This window comes from Phoca vitulina, unplaced genomic scaffold, assembly GCF_004348235.1.
Source record: "Phoca vitulina isolate PV1807 unplaced genomic scaffold, GSC_HSeal_1.0 scaffold9, whole genome shotgun sequence".
Classification (NCBI taxonomy): Eukaryota; Metazoa; Chordata; class Mammalia; order Carnivora; family Phocidae; genus Phoca; species Phoca vitulina.
In genome coordinates, this window is record NW_022589712.1 from 2,959,520 (window position 1) to 2,982,896 (window position 23,377).

The 23,377-nt window shown below is 44.4% G+C and overlaps 1 protein-coding gene across 2 annotated transcripts in view; it reads left to right on the forward strand.

Moving 5' to 3' along the window:
* MPC1 (mitochondrial pyruvate carrier 1) overlaps positions 1 to 16,920 on the forward strand; it is a 17,330-nt gene extending 410 nt beyond the window's left edge. Inside the window, exons 1-5 of one of the 2 annotated variants that reach the window (XM_032407499.1) lie at positions 10,228 to 10,305; positions 13,073 to 13,076; positions 15,237 to 15,333; positions 15,957 to 16,089; positions 16,424 to 16,920. In XM_032407499.1, the coding sequence (XP_032263390.1) occupies positions 15,291 to 15,333; positions 15,957 to 16,089; positions 16,424 to 16,448 (201 nt within the window). In that variant the 5' untranslated portion in view covers positions 10,228 to 10,305; positions 13,073 to 13,076; positions 15,237 to 15,290 and the 3' untranslated portion in view covers positions 16,449 to 16,920. Of the gene's footprint in view, positions 1 to 10,227; positions 10,306 to 13,072; positions 13,077 to 15,236; positions 15,334 to 15,956; positions 16,090 to 16,423 lie in introns of those variants that run through there. The other variant, XM_032407498.1, reaches the window with a different exon arrangement.
* Positions 16,921 to 23,377: the final 6,457 nt, after the last annotated feature.

The following is a 23,377-nucleotide window of genomic DNA, read 5'->3' on the forward strand; positions in this document are numbered from 1 at the left end:
GGCAGCGGGGCGGCAGCCGGCCGGGCGGGGGACCGACGGGGCAGCGGAGCAGGGGCCGGCCGGGCGGGAGATGGCGGGGCGGGGGAGCAGCGGGCAGCGAGAGGACCCTCGCCCCCGGCGCGGTTTCCTAGCTGGAAGTCGCCGAGTCCCCGAAGTCGGGCGGGGCCTGGTGCCCCTGTCCGGCAGCTGCGCGCCCAGGTGTGCGGTGGCGGTGCCGGGCTGCGGGGCTGGGAGGCGCCAGTGGGAGGCGCTGTGAGAGCGCTGGTGAGCGCAGGTGCGCGGCAGGTGCGCGCGAACGCCTGTCCTGCAGCCACGGAAATACAAATGCTGGGTCCAGCTCGCCTTTCGGTTTTTTCGTTTGAAAGATTTTCAGTCCAAGCCGGGAAGGGAGTAAAATCTCACATGTTTTTTTTTTTTTTTTAAAGATTTTATTTGTTTATTTGACAGAGAGGGAACACAAGCAGGGGGAGAGGGAGAGGGAGCAGCAGGGATCCCGATGCGGGGCTCGATCCCAGGACCCTGGGATCATGACCTGAGCCGAAGGCAGACGCTTAACGACTGAGCCACCCAGGCGCCCCTCACGTGTTTTTAGATACGAATATTCTGCCAACCAAAGTGGAGTATCTCCAAGGACATACTTTCTCTTACTCGATTTCCTTTCCAGTTAGAATCAAAGGGCGTTTGCGCGTAAAGGCCTGAAGACACACGTGCTGTATTTTATTTTCTCCTCGAATCTTGAGACGCCTGCTTTTATTTCAGAATATTTAGTATAACTTTGAAACAGTTTTAAATAGTTTTTTTTTTCTTTAGGGGTATAATTTTTAGTTTTCCTGGGTTGTGATTTTAAAACTTAGGTAGGTGTAGGGCCGCGTTTTGGGTTTGTTCTTTTTTTTTTTTCTTTCAATAGTTAATAGTGTGGTAAAGAAGCAAAGTGATGACAGCTGAGGAGAAATAAGCCCTATAACTATCCGAAGGATGCAGTGTGAAGGCAACTGAATTTTTGCCAGTATAAAAAGGATTAATTTTGAAGGCCTGAACTTTGTTGCAAATACTGTTTACTTCTAATTTTACAGAGCAGTACCATGAGAGAGAGAATTCAGTCTCAAATGATAGAGTAAATTTGGAAACAGGCTTCACTCCTGACTTTCTAGATAGGAAGTTTCTGTACTTAAATAGGACTGTGATTGGGGCGCCTGGGTGGCTCAGGTCATGATCCCAGCGTGCTGGGATCGAGCCCCCATGTAGGGCTCCCTGCTCAGCGGGAAGCCTGCTTCTCCTTCTCCCACTCCCCCTGCTTGTGTTCTCTTGCTGCCTCTCTGTCAAATAAATAAAATCTTTAAAAAAATTTTTTAAAATAAATAAATAAATAGGACTGTGATTAATCAAGACAGATGTTTAGTACTGTGGAGCAGAGTGATTTATCAGATTAATGTGTTGGGAAAATCTGAGCAAGTAGTAATACGAGGATATGTTCTCAGTCCCTGCAGTTAAGTTTCTCTGGCTTTGAATGTTACCTTTTTTACTAATGTTTTCTGCTTTGGATAATGAGCCTTCCTAATCCTTAGGTACAGCTAGGGATAAAATTGTACAGAATAATTAAAAATAAAGTGATTACACTCATTCATATTTTTAAAAAATACTGATGGTTACCTAATGTTTGTAATAGTGTTATGTAATGTGATAATAGGAATTATGTAATAATAGGAATAATTTGTTCCTAACCAGGAAGAGAGCCTGGTTTTCTATTTCTTATTTCTATTACTATTTTTACTGTTATTTTCTATTTCTTTTTCTTTTTTCCTCTAGTAGATAGGTTTCTGAGAGCCAGGCTTCTCCATTAAATACTTTGACATATGGCTTAACCTTTTTTCCTAAGATTAATTTCATGTGGCTTACTGTGCATATACTTTTTCTAGTGTTACTTTGAGTTAAGCTTTGACTCAATGAGGAAAAGAAGAGAATTGCAGTGTCCAGGAAGAGAGCTGCCTGCTAGGGTACCAGCCAGAAGAACCACTCCTAACCAAGGGACCACAAGCAAGTCTAATCCCAATGGACCTCGGTTACTATGACATGGGTTTAATGATAATGCCCTGTCTGGTTGGGTTCTTGAGAACATTAAACTGGATGAGGGACGTGAAAATACTCAGAAACTCCAAATCACAGTTCAATTAATATTCTATTTTTTGTGTGTGAGCAGAAACACAGTATACTGTTACAGAAAAAGTTAAAATCTTCAGTGTGAGGCATAAAGCTCTGTGATTTCTGACCTGGAACTACTTCTGTGAACTGAGTGGGTGAGTAGGTGGAGGGGGCTGCCAGGCGTGGACTCCGTACCATTCTTGGCGCAGTGGGGTTTCCTGCCGGCGCTGCCAGTGATGGAGGTTTGAGGCTGGTATCCAAACTCTCACCAGATCTTTATGTAAGCTTTTTCTCCTGGAAAGAGAAACTCTTCCTCCTAGAACTTAGCAGAGGAAAGTTTTCCCTCCGTGTTCTTCCGGACTTCTTGCTCACAGCCCTGCTGTGCTTTTGTAAAGAAGAATGAAGCATAAAGAAGAAAACTTCATTGTGTCCCTCTTCCAGATCAGAAATGAGGTTCTTCTCACCTCCTCGAGAGCTTGTTCTATCTACTTTGCACTCCCTACCATCTGAAGATCTGGATTCTTTTTACAGCCTACTGAAGGGATATAGAGATTTTTCTAAACCAAAGCTGTTCCAGAATTTTAAAAACTATTTTAATAACATAGTTGAGCAATTCAGAAAAAATTTAAAATCATATCTCATACAGATATTTAAAGTTCTGTCAGTCACATTTTATGAGTAAGATTGAAATGTCTTTCTTACTAAAGTGGATTTCCAAGTGTATTTTTTCTTTTTAAGATTTTATTTTATTTATTTATTTTAAAGATTTTATTTATTTATTTGCCAGAGAGGGAGAGTATAAGCAGGGGGAGTGGCAGAGGGAGAAGCAGGCTCCCCGCTAAGCAAGGATCCCAATGCAGGACTCAATCCCAGGACCCCAAGATCATGACCCGAGCCGAAGGCAGATGCCCAACCATCTGAGCCACCCAGGTGCCCCAAGATTTTATTTTTAAGTAATCTCTACACCCAACATGGGGCTCCAACTCATAATCCCGAGATCAAGAGTAGCATGCTATGTCCACGGAGACAGCCAGGCACCCCTCCGAGTGTATTTTGAAATGTTGATTTTTTTCACTGAGAAAGAGGAGTTAAGGAAACAGGCTCTAACCATAGGTAGTGTGTGGACTTTGATTGGATCCAGCATAGAAGAAAACAGCTGTAAAAGGCATTACCAGGACAACCAGGGACAATTAAATAAGGTCTTGCTATTAAATAATTACAGTTTTTACTATAAGTGATTTACAGTATTATTAAACCCAAATGATGAGTTAGAACCCTAGCCCTGGTAATTTTTAGCTGTGTGGTCCTGGGCAATTACTTACCTTTTGTGCTTTGGTAGCTGTTTAACAACATAGCGTAGTGCTTGACAAGAGTAGTGTTCCATGTTTAGTTCCCTGGGTTCTGGTACCCTCTTTGGTGCCTTCCATCTCTCATGATTTCTTACCTCAATGAGGGTCTTGCATCAAGAACTTCCTGGACCTCTGTCCTTATTACTACTTTTTAAGTAATCTCCACGCCCAGTGTGGGACTTGCACTCGTGACCCTGAGATCAAGAGTCGTGTGCTCTACTGACTGAGCCAGCAGGCACCCCTATCTTTTTTTTTTTTTTTTTTTAATTCTTCATATACCTTCTTGATGGAGTAAAAAAAGATAGCTCTTTTTGCTTTTGCTGTTCTGTCCTCATTCCTTGCTGTCCTTGCATTCCTTCCCTGTCTGGAATTTTGGTTAGGAAGAATAAATAAGATTGAACAAAGAAGTTGTGAGGTGTAGGACATATGCTTTAATGATTGAGTCAGTAGCAGTCTGCAGATTTACTCTACAGATTTACCCCCCTTCCTGCGAGGTGAACGGATATGTGTATATGCATGTATGTATTTGGATATATACGTGTAAAGGGTGTTTTCTTAAGCAGAACCTAGGTCATGGAGTGTTTTTAAATTCGTTAGCCTGTGAGCACACTTACAAATCTGAAATTAATGGGGTGTTTTCCATGAATATTCTTTAGTTAATAAGGTATGCTATTCTAATTTTAACTCCTTGTTTTCTGGAAAGCTTTAAAGATTTCTTACTACCCAGGTGAGAAGTTCCAGTAGAACAACAGGGACCCCTTCCCAAATGATAGACTAGCAGAGCTGGAACAGACCTTAGGTGTCAGATAGTCCAACACCTCACTTGCCACACGAGAAACTGATATTTAGACCAAACTTGAGACCCTCTGGACACCAAGTTTGTGGAGCCACAGCGGGAATGTCGGGTTAGGATTTAGAGGAAAATAGTAATGCACAGAAATGGTTCAAAAAGAAGTAGGGTTGGGGCGCCTGGGTGGCTCAGTCAGTTAAGCGTCCAACTCTTGATTTCGGCTCAGGTCGTGATCTCAGAGTCCTGAGATCGAGTCCTGTGTCAGGCTCTGTGCTCAACGCAGAGTCTGCTTGTCCCTCTCCCTCTGCTCCCCACCCCCCCCCGCTCGTTCTTTCTCTCTCTCATAAATAAATAAATTAATTAAATCTTTAAAAAAAAAGAAGAAGAAGTAAGGTGTGAGGTACTTTGTGCCTCTCCTCTCTGCCACGCTGCTTCTGGTACCCTGCCCCTGGTTTTCCTTCCCCGCCATATAACTGACCTTCAGACATCTCATGAAGCGGGTAGTGCTGAACAGAACTGGCCACGAGAGAACCTTGCTGTCTGCACAGTCCAGTTTCCAGAGGTCCTTTCTGTTGTCCAGTGAGTTTGGACCAGCAAATGGTCCAGTGGAACATCACCCATTCTAGTTGTGAAAACTTCCTCATTTTAACTTGAATTAGAAAATCTGGTAAAACTTGGTGACAATAAATAAGACGCAGGTGAGCATTTTCAGGCTGCAGGAGAACTGCAGCTTAGAGCATCTCAGACTCTTACCCCACTTTACTGTAAGCAGTGGCTTAAAAGAGACCGTATGAGGCTGTCGCTTGGACCCCTTAGTGCTATCTAAGCCAGTGACCAGTTAGGCGGACGAACAGTGCTTTCAGAGAAAGCTGATAGGTACGTCTGCAGTGTTCAAGAGACATTATGAAAATACAAATGCGCTTAGAGGAAATCTCAAACCTACCAGTCACTTCCAGATTAAAGAGAAAAACAAGATAAGGTTTTTGGTGTTTTGTTTTGTTTTTAAAAAAAAAAACACATGGTGGTTGTCCTTCATCACCTCCACCATCATCCTCAGCCGGGAAGGTTGAGTTTCCCCCTGAGAGTTCAAGGTTGTAAGTGAACACAAGAAGAAAGACCCTTACACTTTTTTTTTTAACTTCATGGAAATAAAGGCAGCATACCAAATAAAGAGAAAAATCAAGGTTTTTTTTTTTTTTTTTTAAGATTTATTTATTTGAGAGCATGCATGCACACTGGTGAAGGGGTTGGGGGTGTGGGATGAGGGAGAGAATCTCAAGCGGACTCGGCACTGAGCGTGTAGCCCGTCTCAGGGCTCCATCTCACGACCCCGAGATCATGACCTGAGCCAAAATCAAGAATGGGACACTTAACTGACTGAGCCACCCAGGTGCCCCAAAACCACGGGTATTTTTTTACAGTTTTACATTACTCTCCCCAAATTGAAGTTTGTGTGTTGCTTATAAATTTATCATTCTTTGGAACAGATATTCATACACACTAAGAAGCTTTTCTTTTTTTCATTAGCATGGCTCTGCAAAAATATGCATTCCAGATTTTCTGACTTAGTAGTTGATTCATGTTTTGGACAACTGACATAGAATTAAGGGATGTTGAGTTGTGGATTTTTGCATTTACCAGTGTTGTTTAGAATTATTTTATTCTCTGATTGTTTTACAGTCATTAAATCACTAATCAACATTACGTTCTTTTTGAATTTTTATTCAGCTTATTTAAACTCTTAACAAAACAGCTCACCCATTTCTCACATCCCCCACCCCCTGCCTCTGGGAACCACCAATCTGTTCTCTGTATCTATTGAGCTTATTTTTTTGGTTTTGTTTTTTAAGATTACACATATAAGAGAGATCACACGTATTTGTCTTTCTCTGACTTATTTCAGTTAGTGTAATGCCCTTGAGGTCCATCCACTTTGTAGCAAATGGTAAAATTTATTCTTTGTTATGGCTGAGTAATATTCCATTGTATATGTACTACAGTTTCTTTATCCATTCGTCCATCAGGGGACACTTAGGTTGTTTTCATATCTTGGCTGTTGTAAATAATGCCTCAGTGAACATAGGGGTATACATGGCTTTTCAAATTAGTGTTTTTGTTTTCTTCAGATACCCAGAAGTGGAATTGCTGGGTCATATTTAATTCAGTTTTAATTTTTTGAGGGACCTCCATACTGTGTTCCACGGTGGCCACACCAGTTACATTCCCACCAACAGTGCACAGCCAGTTTACATTCCCCACATCTTTGCCAACACTTACTTTTAATATTTTTGATAGTAGTCATTGTAACAGGTGTGCAGTGATACCTCGTGGCTTTGATTTGCGTTTTCCTGATGATTAGTGAATGTTGAGTATCTTTTCATGTACCTGTTGGCCATCTGTGTGTCTTTTTTGGAAAAAAGTCTATTCAGATCTCCTGCCCATTTTTTAATCATGCTGGGTTTTTTTTGCTATTGAGTTGTATGAGTTACTGTTTTGAATATTAGTCCTTTATCAGTTACATGATTTGCAAATATTTTCTTCCATTCAATATGTTGCCTTTTCATTTTACTGATGGTTTCTTTTACTGTGCAGAAGCTTTTTAGTTTGATGGAGTCCCACTTATTTATTTTTGCTTTTGCTGTCAGATTCAGAAAATCATTGCCAAGACCAGTGTCAAGGAGCTTACCGCCTAGTTTTTTTTTTTTTTTTTTTTTTAAGATTTTATTTATTTATTTGACAGAGAGATAGAGCCAGAGAGCATAAGTGGAGAGAATGGCAGAGGGAGAGGGAGAAGCAGGCTCCCCACTTGAGCAGGGAGCCCGATGCGGGGCTCGATCCCAGGACCCTGGGATCATGACCCGAGCCGAAGGCAGACGCTTAACCATCTGAGCCACCCAGGCGCCCCCACCGCCTAGTTTTCTTCTAGGAGTTTTATGGTTTCAAGTCTTTAATCCATTTTTGTGTCTAGTATGAGATAATGGTCCAGTTTCCCTCTTTTGCATGTGGCTGTCCAATTTTCCCAATACCATTTATCGAAGAGACTGTCTTTTCCCCATTGTATGTTCTTGGCTCCTTTGTCATAAATATATCGACCAAATAAATATGTTTGGGTTTATTTCTGGGCTCTATTCTGTTCTATTGATCTGTGTTTTTATGCCAATACTATACTGTTTTAATTACTACATCTTTGTAATATAGTTTGAAATCAGGGAACCTGATGCCTCCAGCTTTGTTCTTCCTTTTCAAGATTGCTTTGCCTATTCAAGGTCTTTTATGATTCCATGCAAATTTTAGGATTGTTCTATTTCTGTGGAAAATGCTGTTGGAATTTTGATAGGGATTTCATTGAATCTGTATATTGCTTTGGGTAGTATAAACATTTTAACAGTATTAGTTCTTCCCAACCCTGAGCATGGAATAGCTTTGTGTTTGTGTCTTTAGTTTCTTTCACTAGTATCTATAGTTTTCAACATACAGGTCTTTCACCTCCTTGATTAAATTTATTACTAGGTGTTTTATTCTTTTTGATGCAGTTGTAAATGGGATTATTTTCTTAATTTCTTTCTGATAGTTTATTATTAGTGTAAAGAAACAACAGATTTCTGTATACTGATTTTATGATCTGCAGCTTTACTGAATTTGTTTAACATTTTTTGGTGGAGTCTTCAGGGTTCTCTCTATTTTATATCATGTCAACTGCAAATACTAACAGTTTTTTTCCCTAAGATCTTTTTTTTGTTTTGTTTTTAAGATTTATTTATTTGAGAAAGAGCACATGAGCAGGGTGAGGGCAGAGGGAGAGGGAGAGACAGTCTCAAGCAGAGTCCCTGCTGACTGTGGAGCCCTTCTCGGAGTTAAGTCACACGACCCTGAGATCATGACCTGAGCCGAAATCAAGAGTCACTCGACGGACTGTGCGCCCAGGTGCTCCTTAAAGATTTTATTTTTAAGTAATCTCTACATTCAACGTGGGGCTCGAGCTCACAACCTCGAGATCAAAAGTCATGTGCTCTACCAACTGAGCCAACCAGGGGCCCCACAAACAGTAACAGTTTTACTTTTTTCTTTCCAATTTCAATGCCCTTTCTTTTTCTTCCCTAATTGCTCTGGCTAGGACATCCAATACTATGTTGAGTAAAAGTGGCAAGAGTAGACATCCTTGTTCCCAATCTTAGAGGAAAAGCTTTTAGCTTTTCACCATTGAGTGTGACATTAGCTGTGTGCTTGTTTTATGTGGTCTTTATTATGTTCAGTTACTTTTTATCAATACAGTCTCTGTTTCTCCTTTGTTGAGAGTTATCATAAATGGGTGTTCAGTTTTGTCAAATTTTTTTCTGCATCTATTGAGATGGCTCATATTTTTTGTATCCTTCATTTTGTTAATGTGGTACAGTGCGGTACATATAGGACATTGATTTGTGGATGTTGAACCATCCTGGACTCCCTGGAATAAATCTCACTCGATCATAGTGTATGGTCCTTTTAATGTATTGTTGAGTTCAGTTTGCTAATATTTTATCGAGGATTTTTGCATCTATGTTTATCAAGGATATTGGCCTGTAATTTTCCTTTTTGTATGGCATCCTTGTTTGGTTTTGGTATCAGGGCAATGCTGGCCTTGTAAAATATTTTTTTATAAGAGTTCTCCAGTGAAGCTCTGTGGTCCTGGACTTCTGTTTGTTAGGAGGTTTTTGATTACTGATTCAATTTCTTCACTAGTAATCAGTCTGTTCAGATTTTCTATTTTATCTTGATTCAGTCTTGGTAGGTTGTATGTTTCTAGGAATTTATCCATTTCTTCTAGGTTGTCCAGTTGTTGGTGTACAATTACTCATAGTAGGCTCTTACAGTCCTTTGTATTTCTGTGGCATCACTTTTAATATCTCTTACATTTCTGGTTTTATTTGAGTTCTCTCTTTTTTTCTTGGTGAGTCTAGCTAAGGTATTGTTTATCTTTTCAAAGAACCAGCTCTTACTTGTATTGATCTTTTATCTTTTTTGGTTCCAATTTCATTTATTTCTGCTCTAATCTTTGTTATTTTCTTCCTTCTAATAACTTTGGGCTTCTTTTGTTTTTCTTTTTATAGTTCTTCAAAGTATGTTAGATTGAGACTTTTCTTGAGACTTTTCTTGTTTCTTGAGGTAGGCATTTATTGCTTTGAACTTCTTTCTTAGAACTGCTTTTGCTGCATCCCATAAATTTTGGTATGATACATTTCCATGTTCGTTTGTCTCAAGGCATTTTTTTATTTATTCTTTGACCTATCAGTTATTCAGTAGCATGATCTATCTTGGAAAATGTTCATGTGCACTTAAGAAGAATATGTATTCTGTTGCTTTTGGATGAAATGTTCTTTTCTGGTCTGTTAACTTCATCTGGTCTAACTTGCTAGTTAAGGCTAATGTTGCCTTACCGATTTTATCTGGATGATTTATCCATTGATGTAAGCAAGGTATTAAAGTCCTTCTATTATTAAATTGATGTCTGTTTCACCCTTTAGGTATGTTAATAGTAGCTTTATATATTTGGATGCTCCTATGTTGCAACTGTTATGTCCCCTTGTTGGATTAACCCTTTTACCATTATGTAACACCCTTTTTTGTCTCTTATTACCCTCTTTGTTTTAAAGTCTATTTTGTCTGATATCAGTATAGATAACTACATTCTTTTGTTTCCATTTGCATGGAATCTTTTTCTATCCTTTTAGTTTGTGTGTTGTAGACAGTATATAGATGAATCTTGTTTTTTTTTTGTTTTTTTTTTAACCAATTCAGCTATTCTTTTGATTGAAGAATTTAGTCTATTTACATTTAAAGGAATTGTTGGTGGGTATATGCTTATTGCCATTTTGCTTATTTTCTGGATATTTTTGTAGTTCTCTGTTACATTGTTCTCTCACTCTCTTTCTTTGTGGTTTGATGACCTTTATTTTTTGTCATTTACTCTAGGTTTTGCTCTGTGGTTACCATGAGGCTTATATATAACAACTCGTATCTGTAACAGTCAGTTTTCAGTTGATAACAACTGTAAGTTTGATCTCATTCTAAAGCTCAACATAACCCCCTTATTTTATGTTTTTGCAATATTTTACATATTTTTTCTTGTCTGTCCCTTAACTAATTATTGTAATCATTGTTATTTTTACTACTTTTGTCTTTTAACCTTCATACTAGCTTTATAAGTAATTAATCCACTTACCTTTGCTATATATTTATTTTTCCAGTGAGATTTATTCTTTCATATGTGTTCTTGTTGCTAATTAACCCCATTTCTTTTAAGGCTAATTTAATGGTGATGAACTTCTTTAGCTTTTGCTTGTCTGGAAAATTCTTTCTCCCTCCTTCAATTGTGAATGATAACTTTGCTGGGTAGGGTGCAGTTCAGGAAGAGTTCTGAATCGAAAACTAAATTATCTCCAAGTTGACATTTTAGGTTTTAAAAACTATATCTTTTAAAATATTTTTGTGGGAAAAAATGTGCCACTGGTAGTTTATGGCTAATTAAATATGGTTCTTTGTTCAGATCCTGAACAAAGATGCTTTAAGAATAATGACACTGCAAAAACCAAAATATCCAGTCAAGAAATGGGCAGAAGACATGAACAGACATTTTTCCAAAGAAGACATACAAATGGCCAATAGACACATGAAAAAGTGCTCAACAGCAGTATCAGGAAAATATAAATCAAAACCACAATGAGATATCACCTCACACCAGTCAGAATGGCTAAAATGGACAAGTCAGGAAATAACAGATGTTGGCGGGGATGCGGAGAAAGGGGAACCCTCCTACACTGTTGGTGGGAATGCAGGCTGGTGCAGCCATTGTGGAAAACAGTATGGACGTTCCTCAAAAAGTTGAAAGTAGAGCTACCATACGATCCAGCAATTGTACTACTAGGTATTTATCCAAATGATACAAACATAGTGATCTGAAGGGGCACCTGCACCCCGATGTTTATAGCAGCAATGTCCACAATAGCCAAAATACAGGAAGAGCCCAGATGATGTCCATCGACAGATGAATGGGTAAAGAAGAGGTGGTGTGTGTGTATATATATATATATGTATATATGTGTGTATATGTATATATATATGTATATATGTGTGTATATGTATATATATATACACACACACAATGGAATATTACTCAGCCATCAAAAAGAATGAAATCTCGCCATTTGCAACACTGTGGATGGAACTAGAGGGTATTACGCTAAGCGAAATAAGTCAGAGAAAGACAAACACCATATGATTTCACTCGTGGAATTTAAGAAACAAAACAGATGAACACAGGGAAAGGGAGGGAAAAATAATAAAAGATGAAAATAGAGAGGGAGACAAACCATAAGAGACTCATAACTCTAGGGAACAAACTGAGGGTTGCCGGAGGGGAGGTGGTAGGGGGATGGGATAACTGGGTGATGGACATGAAGGAGGGCACGAGATGTGATGAGCACTGGGTGTTTTATGCAACTGATGAATCACTAAATCCTACCTCTGAAACTAGCAACAACAAAGAGTGGTGACAGTGCAGCTGAGTGTAGCCCACAGTCTGCTAGGTTACACTGTCTGATCCAGTAAGGCGGTCCACCCCTCCTGCCACAAAGCACCCTGCCCAGTTTGGACTTCCTGTGACATAGTCTTGGGTAACACAATCTGTTACCACAGTTGAAACATAATTCGTTCTAACAATTCACTTAACTTTGAAAGGCTCTTTCTAGGCTTCTTGTATTTCATAATAGAACCTATTTGAAGAATATTATTAGCACTGTCAACAAATGTTTTCATGCTGGAAATTAGAACCTTCTCAACCTCCAAGTCAAAATGGTGAGAAGAGCCATTTGGGTGTGTGTTTATAAGGGATTTTATCATTTTACTTCATTAACTCTTTCAGTATATAAACTTTTAAGATTTTGCTGTACAGAACAATTAAGCTGTATCCTGCAAAAAGAATTGCCATTTCAGAAATAGAAGTAATTCATTATAAAACTTTTGATGTATTTTTAAACGGTACCAAGTTTAACATTCAGAAGAACACAGTGTTGAAAGTTTTTGCTACTCATTCATTCAGCAAAGACTTTCTGAATGCTTGTAAATGCCAGGCACTGTTTGAGGTTCCAGAGTTTTGAAGTGAACGAAATGTATAATTACATGACTATTTTTAGGGCTTTCGTTCTGGTGATAACCTGTTAGTAAAAATGGCGAGCTCACTGTTGCTAGAGTTCTGCAGCACTCCGTTCTCTTCTCGTCATTTCCAGAGAAATGCCGTGTGCAAGCCTGGGCCGCAGAAGGCAGCAGAGCATCGTCCCCGTGGCCTGTCCAAGTGACACGCCATGAATGTCAACACACACCAGATCTCAGACACTTAGTACAAAGAAAGAATGTAAAATATCTCATTGCTAAGTTTTGGTTGAGTACATATTCATTAAAATATTTTTGATATGTTAGAATAAACTTAATAAAATTCTGTAGTTTCTTTTTACGTCTAATGTGGCTTCTAGAAATTTTAAAATTACATATGTGGCTTCTAGTGGTGACCTGCATTATATTTCTATTAGACAGCTTCACTCTAAGGTTATGTTTATTTTCATAAAATTGAGGTTTAATTTCGCTGGGTCAAAGTTGTTGGGAATGCGTCCTGCTCAGCTGGTTGTTCTGCTGCTGAAACTTGAACACTCGTGTGAGGTTGAAGTAACCTAAGAACCGAAATCTTCCAAAGCATCTGATCTTTTTTTTTTTTTCCCCTCCCACATCTCTCCTGTCTGAACCTTGGGGACTCTTCACAAAATAGTACGGTAAGAACACTGTTCTACTTTATTTCAGGCTCTTGCAGGCTTTGTGCATTGCCAGACTTACGGACAGCAGACCTGGCTTCCTTTGCTTGAGCTAGCAGATGCAGATGCAGCCGCCATGCCTGGTGGCTCTCCCAGTGGCCCCTTGGTGGTCCTCATCCACTCGGGGCGCTCACTCCTGGCAGGACCAGTGCATCGACTGCTGAGCTGGACCAAACACGTATTTCCAAACAGGGAAGTGGGAACTAGAAGCTTGCACTAGATAGAAAGGATGCATTCTTAACTTTCTAAGGTTGGATCTTGTAGTAAACTAGTGTTGAGATCATTTTTACCTTTCATGTTCTTTTTAAGAAACCTGTCTGAAGTGTAGCTCAATGTTCATCATCACAAGTGTGTATACCGCCCCTAACTTGCAGAACTGTTCATGTGTAACAGTCCTCACACTAGAACCTGTGACGCCACCCTTTGAGCGCAAGCCCCCCAGGGCTACTTGAGGTGTCAGATCTACGCCATGGTCCTGCTCCTTGGCCCTGGCTGTGGGTGGAGACCCCTTTGTGCCTGGTGGTGGAGAACTCTCCAGGCTCTGTTCCAGCCCCAGCTCTATGCGTGAGAAGGTAGACATTGGGACCAACGCGCAGAGCAGAGCTATCTATGGAAAGAGATGAACTAGAAAAAGTTGAAACTAGACCAAAGTGGAGAAAGGTCAGGTCAGTAGGGGAGGAAAGGGAGACACGGCACGACAGGGAGCGGAGAAAGCAAGGGCCTTCCAGGAAAAGGACAGGTGGGGACAGAAGGCAGCTGGTAAGGGAAGGCGAGGCCCCCTCCCTCTCCAGACCTCTCCAGAGCTCCGGGGGGGAGAGGGAGGGGAAATGGCCACCCCGCGTCCAGGTGTAAGAAATAACAGTTCCAAAAGTGTGGGTCTTCCTCAGACAATATCCAGTCTGAAGACAAGAGGACTCATGAGCCACCCCAGAACCTCCGAGATCCTTTACACCAGCTGCGTCTGATTTTCGGGGTCGTAACTGTGCTGTAGACGCTTCCATGCTTAGCTTGCTGGCCCTGTGGGGGCTCTGGCGCTTTACAGCTCCTGGTGGCCTGGGCCTCCTGCTTACATTGAAGCATGTTATGTAAGCGTTTCGAAATATTCTCCTATCATGCCAGACATAATTCTCATTTACTTTTCTTGTATTTCCCTGGTTTCCTACTTCTTACGGAATTCCGGATTTTAATGACTCCTGGTCAATGTTAGAAATGCATTCAGCAGTCTGAGCTTATCTTAAATGCTCTGACGGCAGAAGTGGATCACTGATAATAGTCTGATAACTGAAAAGGGTGTTTAGCCAACAATGTGTGGTTTCTCTCATACTTTAAAGTATTGCAAATTGTACATTAATAAAAGAATTTTCAATTTAATGGGAGAAGCCACTGAACTTAGTTCAGCCTCAGAACTTCAGTCGATTGGATGTTGTTGCTGTTAAACATGGACGTCGTTTTGCTGTCCTGGGACGGCTCCCGTCACAGCCTGAAGAGCTGTTGAGCCCTTTCCAGGCGTAGGTTGCTGCTAGGACTTCAAAAGTATCTTCCAGTCTTAATTTCTTAGTATCTCTGGGGTTCTGAGTGATTTCCAGGCTCTCTGATCCAAATACAGCTCATAGGAGCTGAAAAGCCGGTTCTCCCCTTTTAAGTTGCCTTCCTCAGAAACAATCTCCAATCTGGGATCGGCATTGTAAGAGAGATTGACAAATACCTTAATGAAAATTTGAAAAAGAGATTTTGATAGTTTAAACATTACATTATCGAGAACAGTTGTAAGGAGGTTTAAGTTGCAGCCGGCGGGAATTGGGTAAGAAGTTAATCTGATTTAAAGTTCTCTCAGTGGGACGGAGATTACCTACCGGTAAGCTGGAAGTTGGTGCGGACCTTGGTGAAGGGCCAAGTCCTTTCTGACTCGGGGCTCACCCTGGAAGAGCCTCCAATGTCCAGGCAAGCCCTTGAATAGTCCGTGCCCAGACGTTAAGTGGCCATCCGTTAACCAGTAAACCCGCACGATGTAAACATGAAGAATCATTTCGAACATTCCCATTATAGTTTAAAGGAAGAAATTGCAGTGTTCACACCCCGCCTTACCCTTCTCCTCTCCTCTCCCCTCCTCTCATTTTGTAGCATTTCTGGGGCCCTGTAGCCAACTGGGGTCTTCCCATTGCTGCCATCAATGACATGAAAAAGTCTCCAGAGATTATCAGTGGGCGGATGACATTTGGTAAGGACACAGATTTGAATAATTGGGAGGACTTTAGGCTCCTGTTTACATTTCAGGTTTGTAGCTCCAGATACTACAGTCACTGTTGGAAAATAACATACAGAATATGATGGCACGGAAGGGTGTTGCTTGTGCATGCGGAGGAAGAAAACGGTGTTGCTTTCAAATAATTATCCAGGAAGTGTTAAGGTCCTGTGTGCCTTTAGATCTAGTACACACAACTGAAGAATGTGTCCTCTTGCACTTTATTTGGAAGAAGTGCCTTTAAATTTATTTGGAATCCTGATATTTGTCCATAAAAGTCTCATGGGGATTAAGTGGCCATTCTTTGAGACAGTGGGTTGGGAACAGTTCTAAGGGGACAGAAAAAGCAGCTAGAGCAAACGGCCCACTCTAGCAAACAAACGTGTGCCTGAAACGTTTACTAAGTAGAATACCTCACAGTAGAGAAAATACAGGATGAGCTTCCCATTCTTGGGAGCGTTTAAGCAACAACTTTTATCGTATGGAAAGTTTTAGCAGAAGAGCTCTTTTTCTGATGAAGGTGATTGGGCCACCGATGTGTGATCACACCGGCTCCAGGTCTGCTGGATTGTGAGTCTTTGCTTTGCTGTTTGTGGCAGCTCTCTGTTGTTACTCCTTGACGTTCATGAGATTTGCCTACAAGGTTCAGCCTCGAAACTGGCTTCTGTTTGCTTGCCACGCCACGAACGAAGTAGCCCAGCTCATCCAGGGAGGACGCCTTCTCAAGCACGAGTAAGCAGATCCGATTTAATCGCTTCTGTCTTGGGAACTGGGGAGAGAGAAACTCAAATCTCGAGGCCTTGGGGGGCTGGGTGTGAATGTGTGTACGGAGACAGGTGTTACCCGTTGGGGAAGCTGGATTCGGAGCAAAAATGTGCTGTTGGGAAAGAAGAAATATGCTGCTGAATTTAAAACCCTGATTGGCCAGTGAATGCAATGCAAATTAACATTTTTATAAAATGATAAGTTGAAATAAATGTAAAGGGGTCTCTGAACGCCACCCAAGGCCTTTGGGGTGGGCAGTGAAATTTGTTTCTCATTGCATTTTTTGTGTGTTTGTCTCCAGGATGAGTAAAAAGGCATCAGCGTAACAGTGGAACTCGAGAAAGCAGGTCTGCGGAGGGACAGTGTCGCCCAGCGCTCCTCAGAATAGTCTTGCTAAGGAAAATAAGCTGAATGCTATTTTTACTAACCAATTTTTCTAGAAATAGCTGAGAGTCCCTAAACCAACTCTCTGCTGCCTTACACATACCGGATGTTTTACTTCTCTTCATAAAGAGTAGCTCAAAATATGCAATCAATTTAATAACTCCCAATGATGGTTTTATCTGCAGTAATATGTATATTACTTGGTAGAATTTACTTAATGAAAAACCGAAGAGAGAAAATTTGTACTTCTTAGCACTAAAGTCCTCAGAGTCCTTCACTCTTTACCGACCACTAGCCCACCGCGGGCTGGCCACACGCGCTGTCCTCGCCAGCCGTAGGGAACGGGTCTGTGCTTCCACGCGGCGTGTATATTCAAGTGCTGTAACTTAATGGCAATAAATGACTTAAATATTTGTCAAACGAGTATGATTAAGTATCTTGCTGTGCTAGAATATGCCTGAAAAGACCGTTGTGGGTAAGAGTGGAGCTCCTGGGAAGGCGTCCCCGCGGCTGGAGGGTGGCGGGCTGCTGCTGGGTCCGCGGGCGCCCGGCGGGAGGGGGCCCACGGCGACCACCGCCCTCGCCTGTCCGCTCCGGTTGTGCGGTGAAGGCAGGGCTGTAAAAGCTTCGCCGGGGCCGCTCGGCCGGCCTTCTGTCCCCTGTGGCAGCGGCGGGCGCGGGCGGCCTGGGTGCCCTCTGCGTCGGATCTCTGCTGCCGCTTTCTCTCTGCAGGTGGAGGCCGTCACGAAGCGTCCCCTCTGCGCTCTGGCGCGCGAGCTGCCGTCGGGCTGGGGGGCAGGCGGGACTGGCCTGCTGCTCGCTTGTGCGGGAGGGGGCGCCACACGGGCCCCTGGCCGCCGGCCGCGCCGGGACCCCGCCTGCTCAGGGCCCCGCAGCTGACCCGGCGTGGGGTGGCTGAGAGGCTGGACTGGCTTCGTGAGGTTCCCACGACGCCTTCTGCTCGGCTGCGAGTAGCCCAGACTGCAGGGCCGCCGGAGGGACCAGCGAAGCCTTCCCGGCCCTTGCTCTCGTCCGCTCTCCCAGCCAGCGCTTGTGGTTTGGGGCCTTCCTCTGCTGTCCCTTGGAAGGACTCCCGCCTGCCCGGCTTGTGTGCCGGTGACAGCAAGGGCCTCTCCCCACCTCGCCGAAGCCCCAGGAGCCCCGGGGACCGCGGTGCCGACGTCGAGCAGGAAAGGCCGCGTGACATGGAGTCTGCGGGCTGCTTCGGGGGACCTTGTCCCTACAGCTCGGGGAGGCCAGCGAGGTCACTGCTCTCCAACAGGTGCTTCTGACGCGAGCTGGAAACCTGCGGAGGGACCCAGACGAGCCCTCGGGAGGAAAGTACGTGCAGATGCAGAAGTCACACAAGGAACGAGGGCCCCGTGCCCGTGGAAGGGAGCGAGGGGCCCACACCGGACCCCGCTCTTGTCCCTGGCTCCCTCAGCGCCCGAAGTTGCCAAGCGTCCGCCTTCTCGGCCCGGAGCCCAGTGCTCGCAGGGACGAAGGTGGGGGAACGGGTGCGCGGAGAGGCAGCCAGAAGGGGTGCGAAGGTGGGAGGGAGACGAGCGTGAGCAGGTGGGAAGCGCTCCGCTGCCAGGCCGGGGCCGATCTCACCCAGCATCGACGCCCGAGTGAGTGTCCGGAGCAGGCTTCCTTGGTGTTTTCATTTTAACTGCTCTTGGTTGCTTTACAGTTGCCAATGTGGCTCATTAGCAAAACGGACACTTGTAACAACGGGGCTTCAGGCCGGGTAGTAGCCTTGTGGAGAGGAGCCTGCGGGCTGGCTGTGCGCCCCTCCTGCCGCCGGGACGCGGGCGCCGTGCTCGCTCCAGGGACCCCGAGGCCTGGGCCAGCTCCCGCTCTCCTGCTTTATCCCGGGACCCGGCAGGGCTTGGTCCCCCGGGGACGTCTGCGGTGTGTGCTCAGGAAAGGTGGTGTCTGCCCTGCGCTCAGGGCGGTGTGCCCGGTGGTGGTCATCGCTCCGGGCCCGGGGCGCGTCCTCAGCAGGTGCGCGGTGTGCGGGCCACAAGCCGCGCGGGGCGGGACCGCAGGAGCGGGACGGAGCCGGCCCTCAGGAGCCCAGCCCCAGCGCTGAAACGCAAAGACGGGATCGGGTTGAGGCAAAATGGATTTACCTTAAGACGCCCAGTAGGACGTATTCCAGATGCTTCGTTCCCGCGGTGACGTTCTCCCCAGAGATGATGCACAAGGGCTCAGAGTCGTCTTCCTTTCCAGTAATAAAGGTGGTGCGGACACAGCGGCGCCGTCGAGCTTCCAAGGTGAGGCTGGCACGAGCCGGCGGGGCTAACGTGTGGTGTTGGCTACACAGCGTCTCCTTTCTTGTTGTGTCAGCCTCGTGGGGCGGAGGAGGTGACCGTCGCCCAGTGCTTCCTGCACCTTGTGTCCCTGCGCTTGGCGCCTGTGGCCGGTGTGAGGAAACCAGAGAATAACTGCCTTTTGTTTCCTAATCCCCCCTCCCCCCTCGGCCTGGCTCAGCAGCACCGGCCCAGGCGCCTGGCGGGGGCGGGGGGGGGGGGGGGGGGGGTCCTGGTCCTGCCCGCCCGCCTCAGGCTGCGCTGTCACCCCTGGACCTTTTACACCCGAAGCTTGGCTCCGCAGGGGTTTTCTGGATCCTTCTGTATGGGCGTTTACAGACTAGTGAGGGAGGAAGCACGAGTCCTTACATCTGAGGTCCCCACAGGTCCACGTGAGGTCACATTACTTAGAAGTCACTTGCTGGCCTCAAAGATGAGCTCCCTTTGCAGGTCTGGAGGGGAAGCAAGCCTGGAGACCACGGGACCACGTGATCTAAAGCCCAGCCCCGGTGAGGAGCGCAGACGGCCGGGGTCTGTGTGCAAAGCGCCGTCCTCGTCCCCCCATCAGCAGCTGCCGAGAACTGACCTCAGCCCAGCCAGCCCACCGGACTCCCGGGGCTCGGGGTTGGTTTTGGTGGGTGTAACAGGAGCCACCGAAGAATTGCATAAGGATGAGCTACGGGCAGCTGTCTTACAAAAGCTTTATTACGAGAGCGCAAATCTGCTTCACCTCCAGGCGTAGCAAGCCGTGTGCATTGGCCGGCAGGCCCAGGATGCTCCCCGTGAACCCGGCCCTAACTGCTTTCCTAACTGGAAGCTCGTCTGTCTGCGGCAGACGTGGCCATTCTGCAGCCCCGATGGGCCCTTCCCGCCTGAACTAGCCGTTGGGGGGGGCGGTCTTCTGTCTGTTTCCCAGTTTCTCTTCCACCCGACTGTACAAGCAAGGGATTGCTTCAAAAGCTGTTTCACATGTAAGAGATTACTGTGGGTTGTTTTTTCTTTTCTGGTTTTTTCTTTTTTGAGCATAAATATAGACTCATGAATTTTCAAAGGTTTAATGCGGTTTTATCAACTTGGGTTATTCTGCTTTTTGTGTTTTTGTATTTGTTTTTTTTTCATAGCTCATTCTTCCCTCTCCCCAGCCCTAGCTACAGAATTTTTTTAATTATATATATATATGTATATATATATATATATTTTAAGATTTTATTTATTTATTTGACAGAGAGCACAAGCAGGGGGAGTGGCAGAAGGAGAAACAGACCCCCCCACCGAGCAGGGACCTGGGATCACGACCTGAGCCGAAGGCAGATGCTTAACTGACTGAGCCACCCAGGTGCCCCTTAATTATATTTTTTAAATTGTTTTTAAAGTGAGCTTTATGTCCAATGTGGGGCTTGAACTCACGACCCTGAGATCAAGAGTCACACGCCTCACCAACTGAGCCAGCCAGGTGCCCCTTAGAGAAAATATGTTTAACCGCATTGGCTGGTGGCATGAAAAACTGTGGAAATAAAACACATTTGCCAAAACTGGAATAATTAATGTAATTCATTCAATAAACATTATTGGATAAAGACTTCATCCTGTTTAAGTCAAAAAAGAAACAGATACATAGTGAAGGAGACAGGACTAGAAAGGTGTTCACTGAAATAACATTGGTTTGGGTCCTGTGTTTAAGGTGACTTTTACAACTGGAATGAACTTATCTTGAAAGGAAAACAACCTGGGGCTCTTGGGTGGCTCAGCTGGTTGGGCGTCTGACTTTTGGTTTCAGCTCAGGTCGTGATCTTGGGGTTGTGGGATTAAGCCTCCTGCCGGGCTCTGCACTCAGCGAGGAGTCTGCTTGAGATGCTCTCTTTCCCTCTGCCTTTGCCTTTCCTATTCGTGCTCTCTCTCTCAAATAAATAATTAATTATTTTTAAAAAATAAAGGAAAACAATCTTGTCATGCATTCTGCATTGTTTTAGATATCGGGAGAGTATTAATAAAAGAAAAATGTCTGAAACAGCTACCTGCCTCCAGCAGAATGGGAAGTTCAATATTGGAGAGTGAAGTCTACCCAATAAAGTTGCAATTAACTTAGATTATAAGTTTGTGACTAATAACTATAAATTTTATCAGAGTTTACAGAAGAAAAAAAGTGAGCAGAGTCTGGGGACCAGGATTTCATGCAGAAAATGGGGTTTTCTCAGGATCCTGGATCTTATGACCCAATGTGAACATGCAGATGTCAAAAGGCTAAGTAGTAGGATTTGTGAAGGATTTAATTTGGGTTAAGTCTGAGGTAAGTGGTAAATTTTACCATTTTTTATTGAGGTGTAATTGACATGAGTTTCAGGTGTACGACATACTGATTTGACGTTCATATGTGTGCAAAGTGATCACCGCGAGTCTGTTAACATCCGTCGCCACAGTTACAGTTTTTTCTTGTGATAAGGATTTTAAGATCTAGTCTCTTGGGGCACCTGGGTGGCTCAGTCGGTTAAGCGTCTGCCTTCGGCCCAGGTCATGATCCCAGGGTCCTGGGATCGAGCCCCGCATCGGGCTCCCTGCTCAGAGGGGAGCCTGCTTCTCCCTCTGTCCCTCCCCTCCACTCATGCTCTCTCTCTCTCTCAAATAAATAAAATCTTTAAAGAAAAAGATCTACTCTCTTAACAACTTTTTTTTAAAAGATTTTATTTATTATTTGACAGGGAGAGAGAGAGCGAGAGAGGGAACACAAGCAGGGGGAGTGGGAGAGGGAGAAGCAGCCTTCCCGCCGAGCAAGGAGCCCGATGCGGGGCTCGATCCCAGGACCCTGGGACCATGACCTGAGCCAAAGGCAGACACTTAACGACTGAGCCACCCAGGGGCCCCTCTTAGCAACTTTCAAATACTCAATACACTGTTATTAACTACAGCCACCATGCTGTCCATCACATCCCATGGCTTGCTTATTTTATAACTGGAAGCTCGCACTTTTTGATTCCCCTCACCCGTTATTCTTTTTGGCTCGAATGTCATTCCTTTGGCCACTAGTAACCCCTTTAAAGGTATCTTCAGATAGGATCCCACCGATCTCTGACAGCAGACATGATCTGGCGCATGGTGCCTCCTATCCTCCACATGGAGACACGTCCTTCCCGGGGCGCACCCACCCTCGGGGCTCCTGCAGGCTCTCACTGCCGGCAGGACAGTCCCTTGTGGCCGGGTCGGCACCCAGCACTAAAACAGAGCTTTCTAAAACATCGTAAGTCCGTACTGATATTTCTCCTGTTGTATATAGTACAGTATTTCTTTGATTTTCACAGTTGAATCTTTTGTACTGAACAACACCATTTCTAACAACTCAGACACTTCATTACCCAACTAGACAAAAATGGTTTCACAATCGCACCTTTATTACCATAAATGATGAAACTATGAAATAAAAGCTCAAAATTTTCCTTACAGTTTGTCCTCAGAGTGCATGTCCTAAGTATGTAAGTTCCAGGTAGTAGTTGTAAATTCACATAAAATAATCTCTCACTCTGTGTTGCCCGGGCACATACTCAGTGTGGCGTTCCCCACGATTGTGCACATTTGTTCTCAGGCGAAGGTGTGTGCCTTCTGGCAGCCGATTGTTCCCAGGAGGACACGGAGGACGCAGGAGCTCTGGGCCAGTCTTCCTAGTGCAGGAAATCGGGGCTGGGTGAGCCCGTGCATTTCGAGGTGACTGGCCCATCTGAGCAATCTCTGTGAGTGCTTCAAGCCAGAACTGATGAGTTCTGGCTAAACAAGTCAATTCTGCCTTTTACTATTTTATTTCTAGTACCGTCACCTCCCTCCCCAGTTTGACTTTTTAATCTTGTCCTGATGTGAAAGTTCTCTTGTGCCCTTTCTGACTTTTCTCTGTAAGTAAAAACGGCACCCCAAAGTTCCCACAGACCGTGCTGTGAATTTCCACACCAAGGCTTACCCTGCGTAAATTCAAACAATTCTCTCCGTGAACATGCTCCTGATTGTGTGAATCCCTGCTTAACTTTCCTCTGGGAGATTCCAGGGAGATGTGCCTTCAGGGTTTCTTCAGATCCCACAGGGAAGCAAAGGCGACTTAGGTAAAAGCAAGCTCTAGGGTTTTGTCTGAAATTTTCCCTTTACTTGGAAGTCAAAATGCTTTATTTATATCTTTTCTAGCACAATTAAATACCCTTCAAGTATAGTGACCATAGTTATGTACTTGCCACCTTTTAGTGACTCTAATTGTTTAAAAATACAAACGATAGGGAGGGGGGTGGGAGGGACGGGGTGGATGGGTGATGGACATTGGGGAGGGTATGTGCTACGGTGAGCGTGTGAATTGTGTAAGACTGTTGAATCACAGACCTGTACCCCTGAAACAAATAATGTATGTGTTAATAAAAAGAAAAGAAAAGAAAAACGAAGGAACCCAAGACGAAATGTGCTTCGTTTGGCTCAGCAACAGTACTTTGGGCCCGACTGAGCTGTAAGTCAGGCAGGGGTGAGCACGGGGCGGCTGGAAGGCTCGTGTGGGCAGCAGTGAGCTTCACCGCAATATCTCTGCTTCTGGCCAA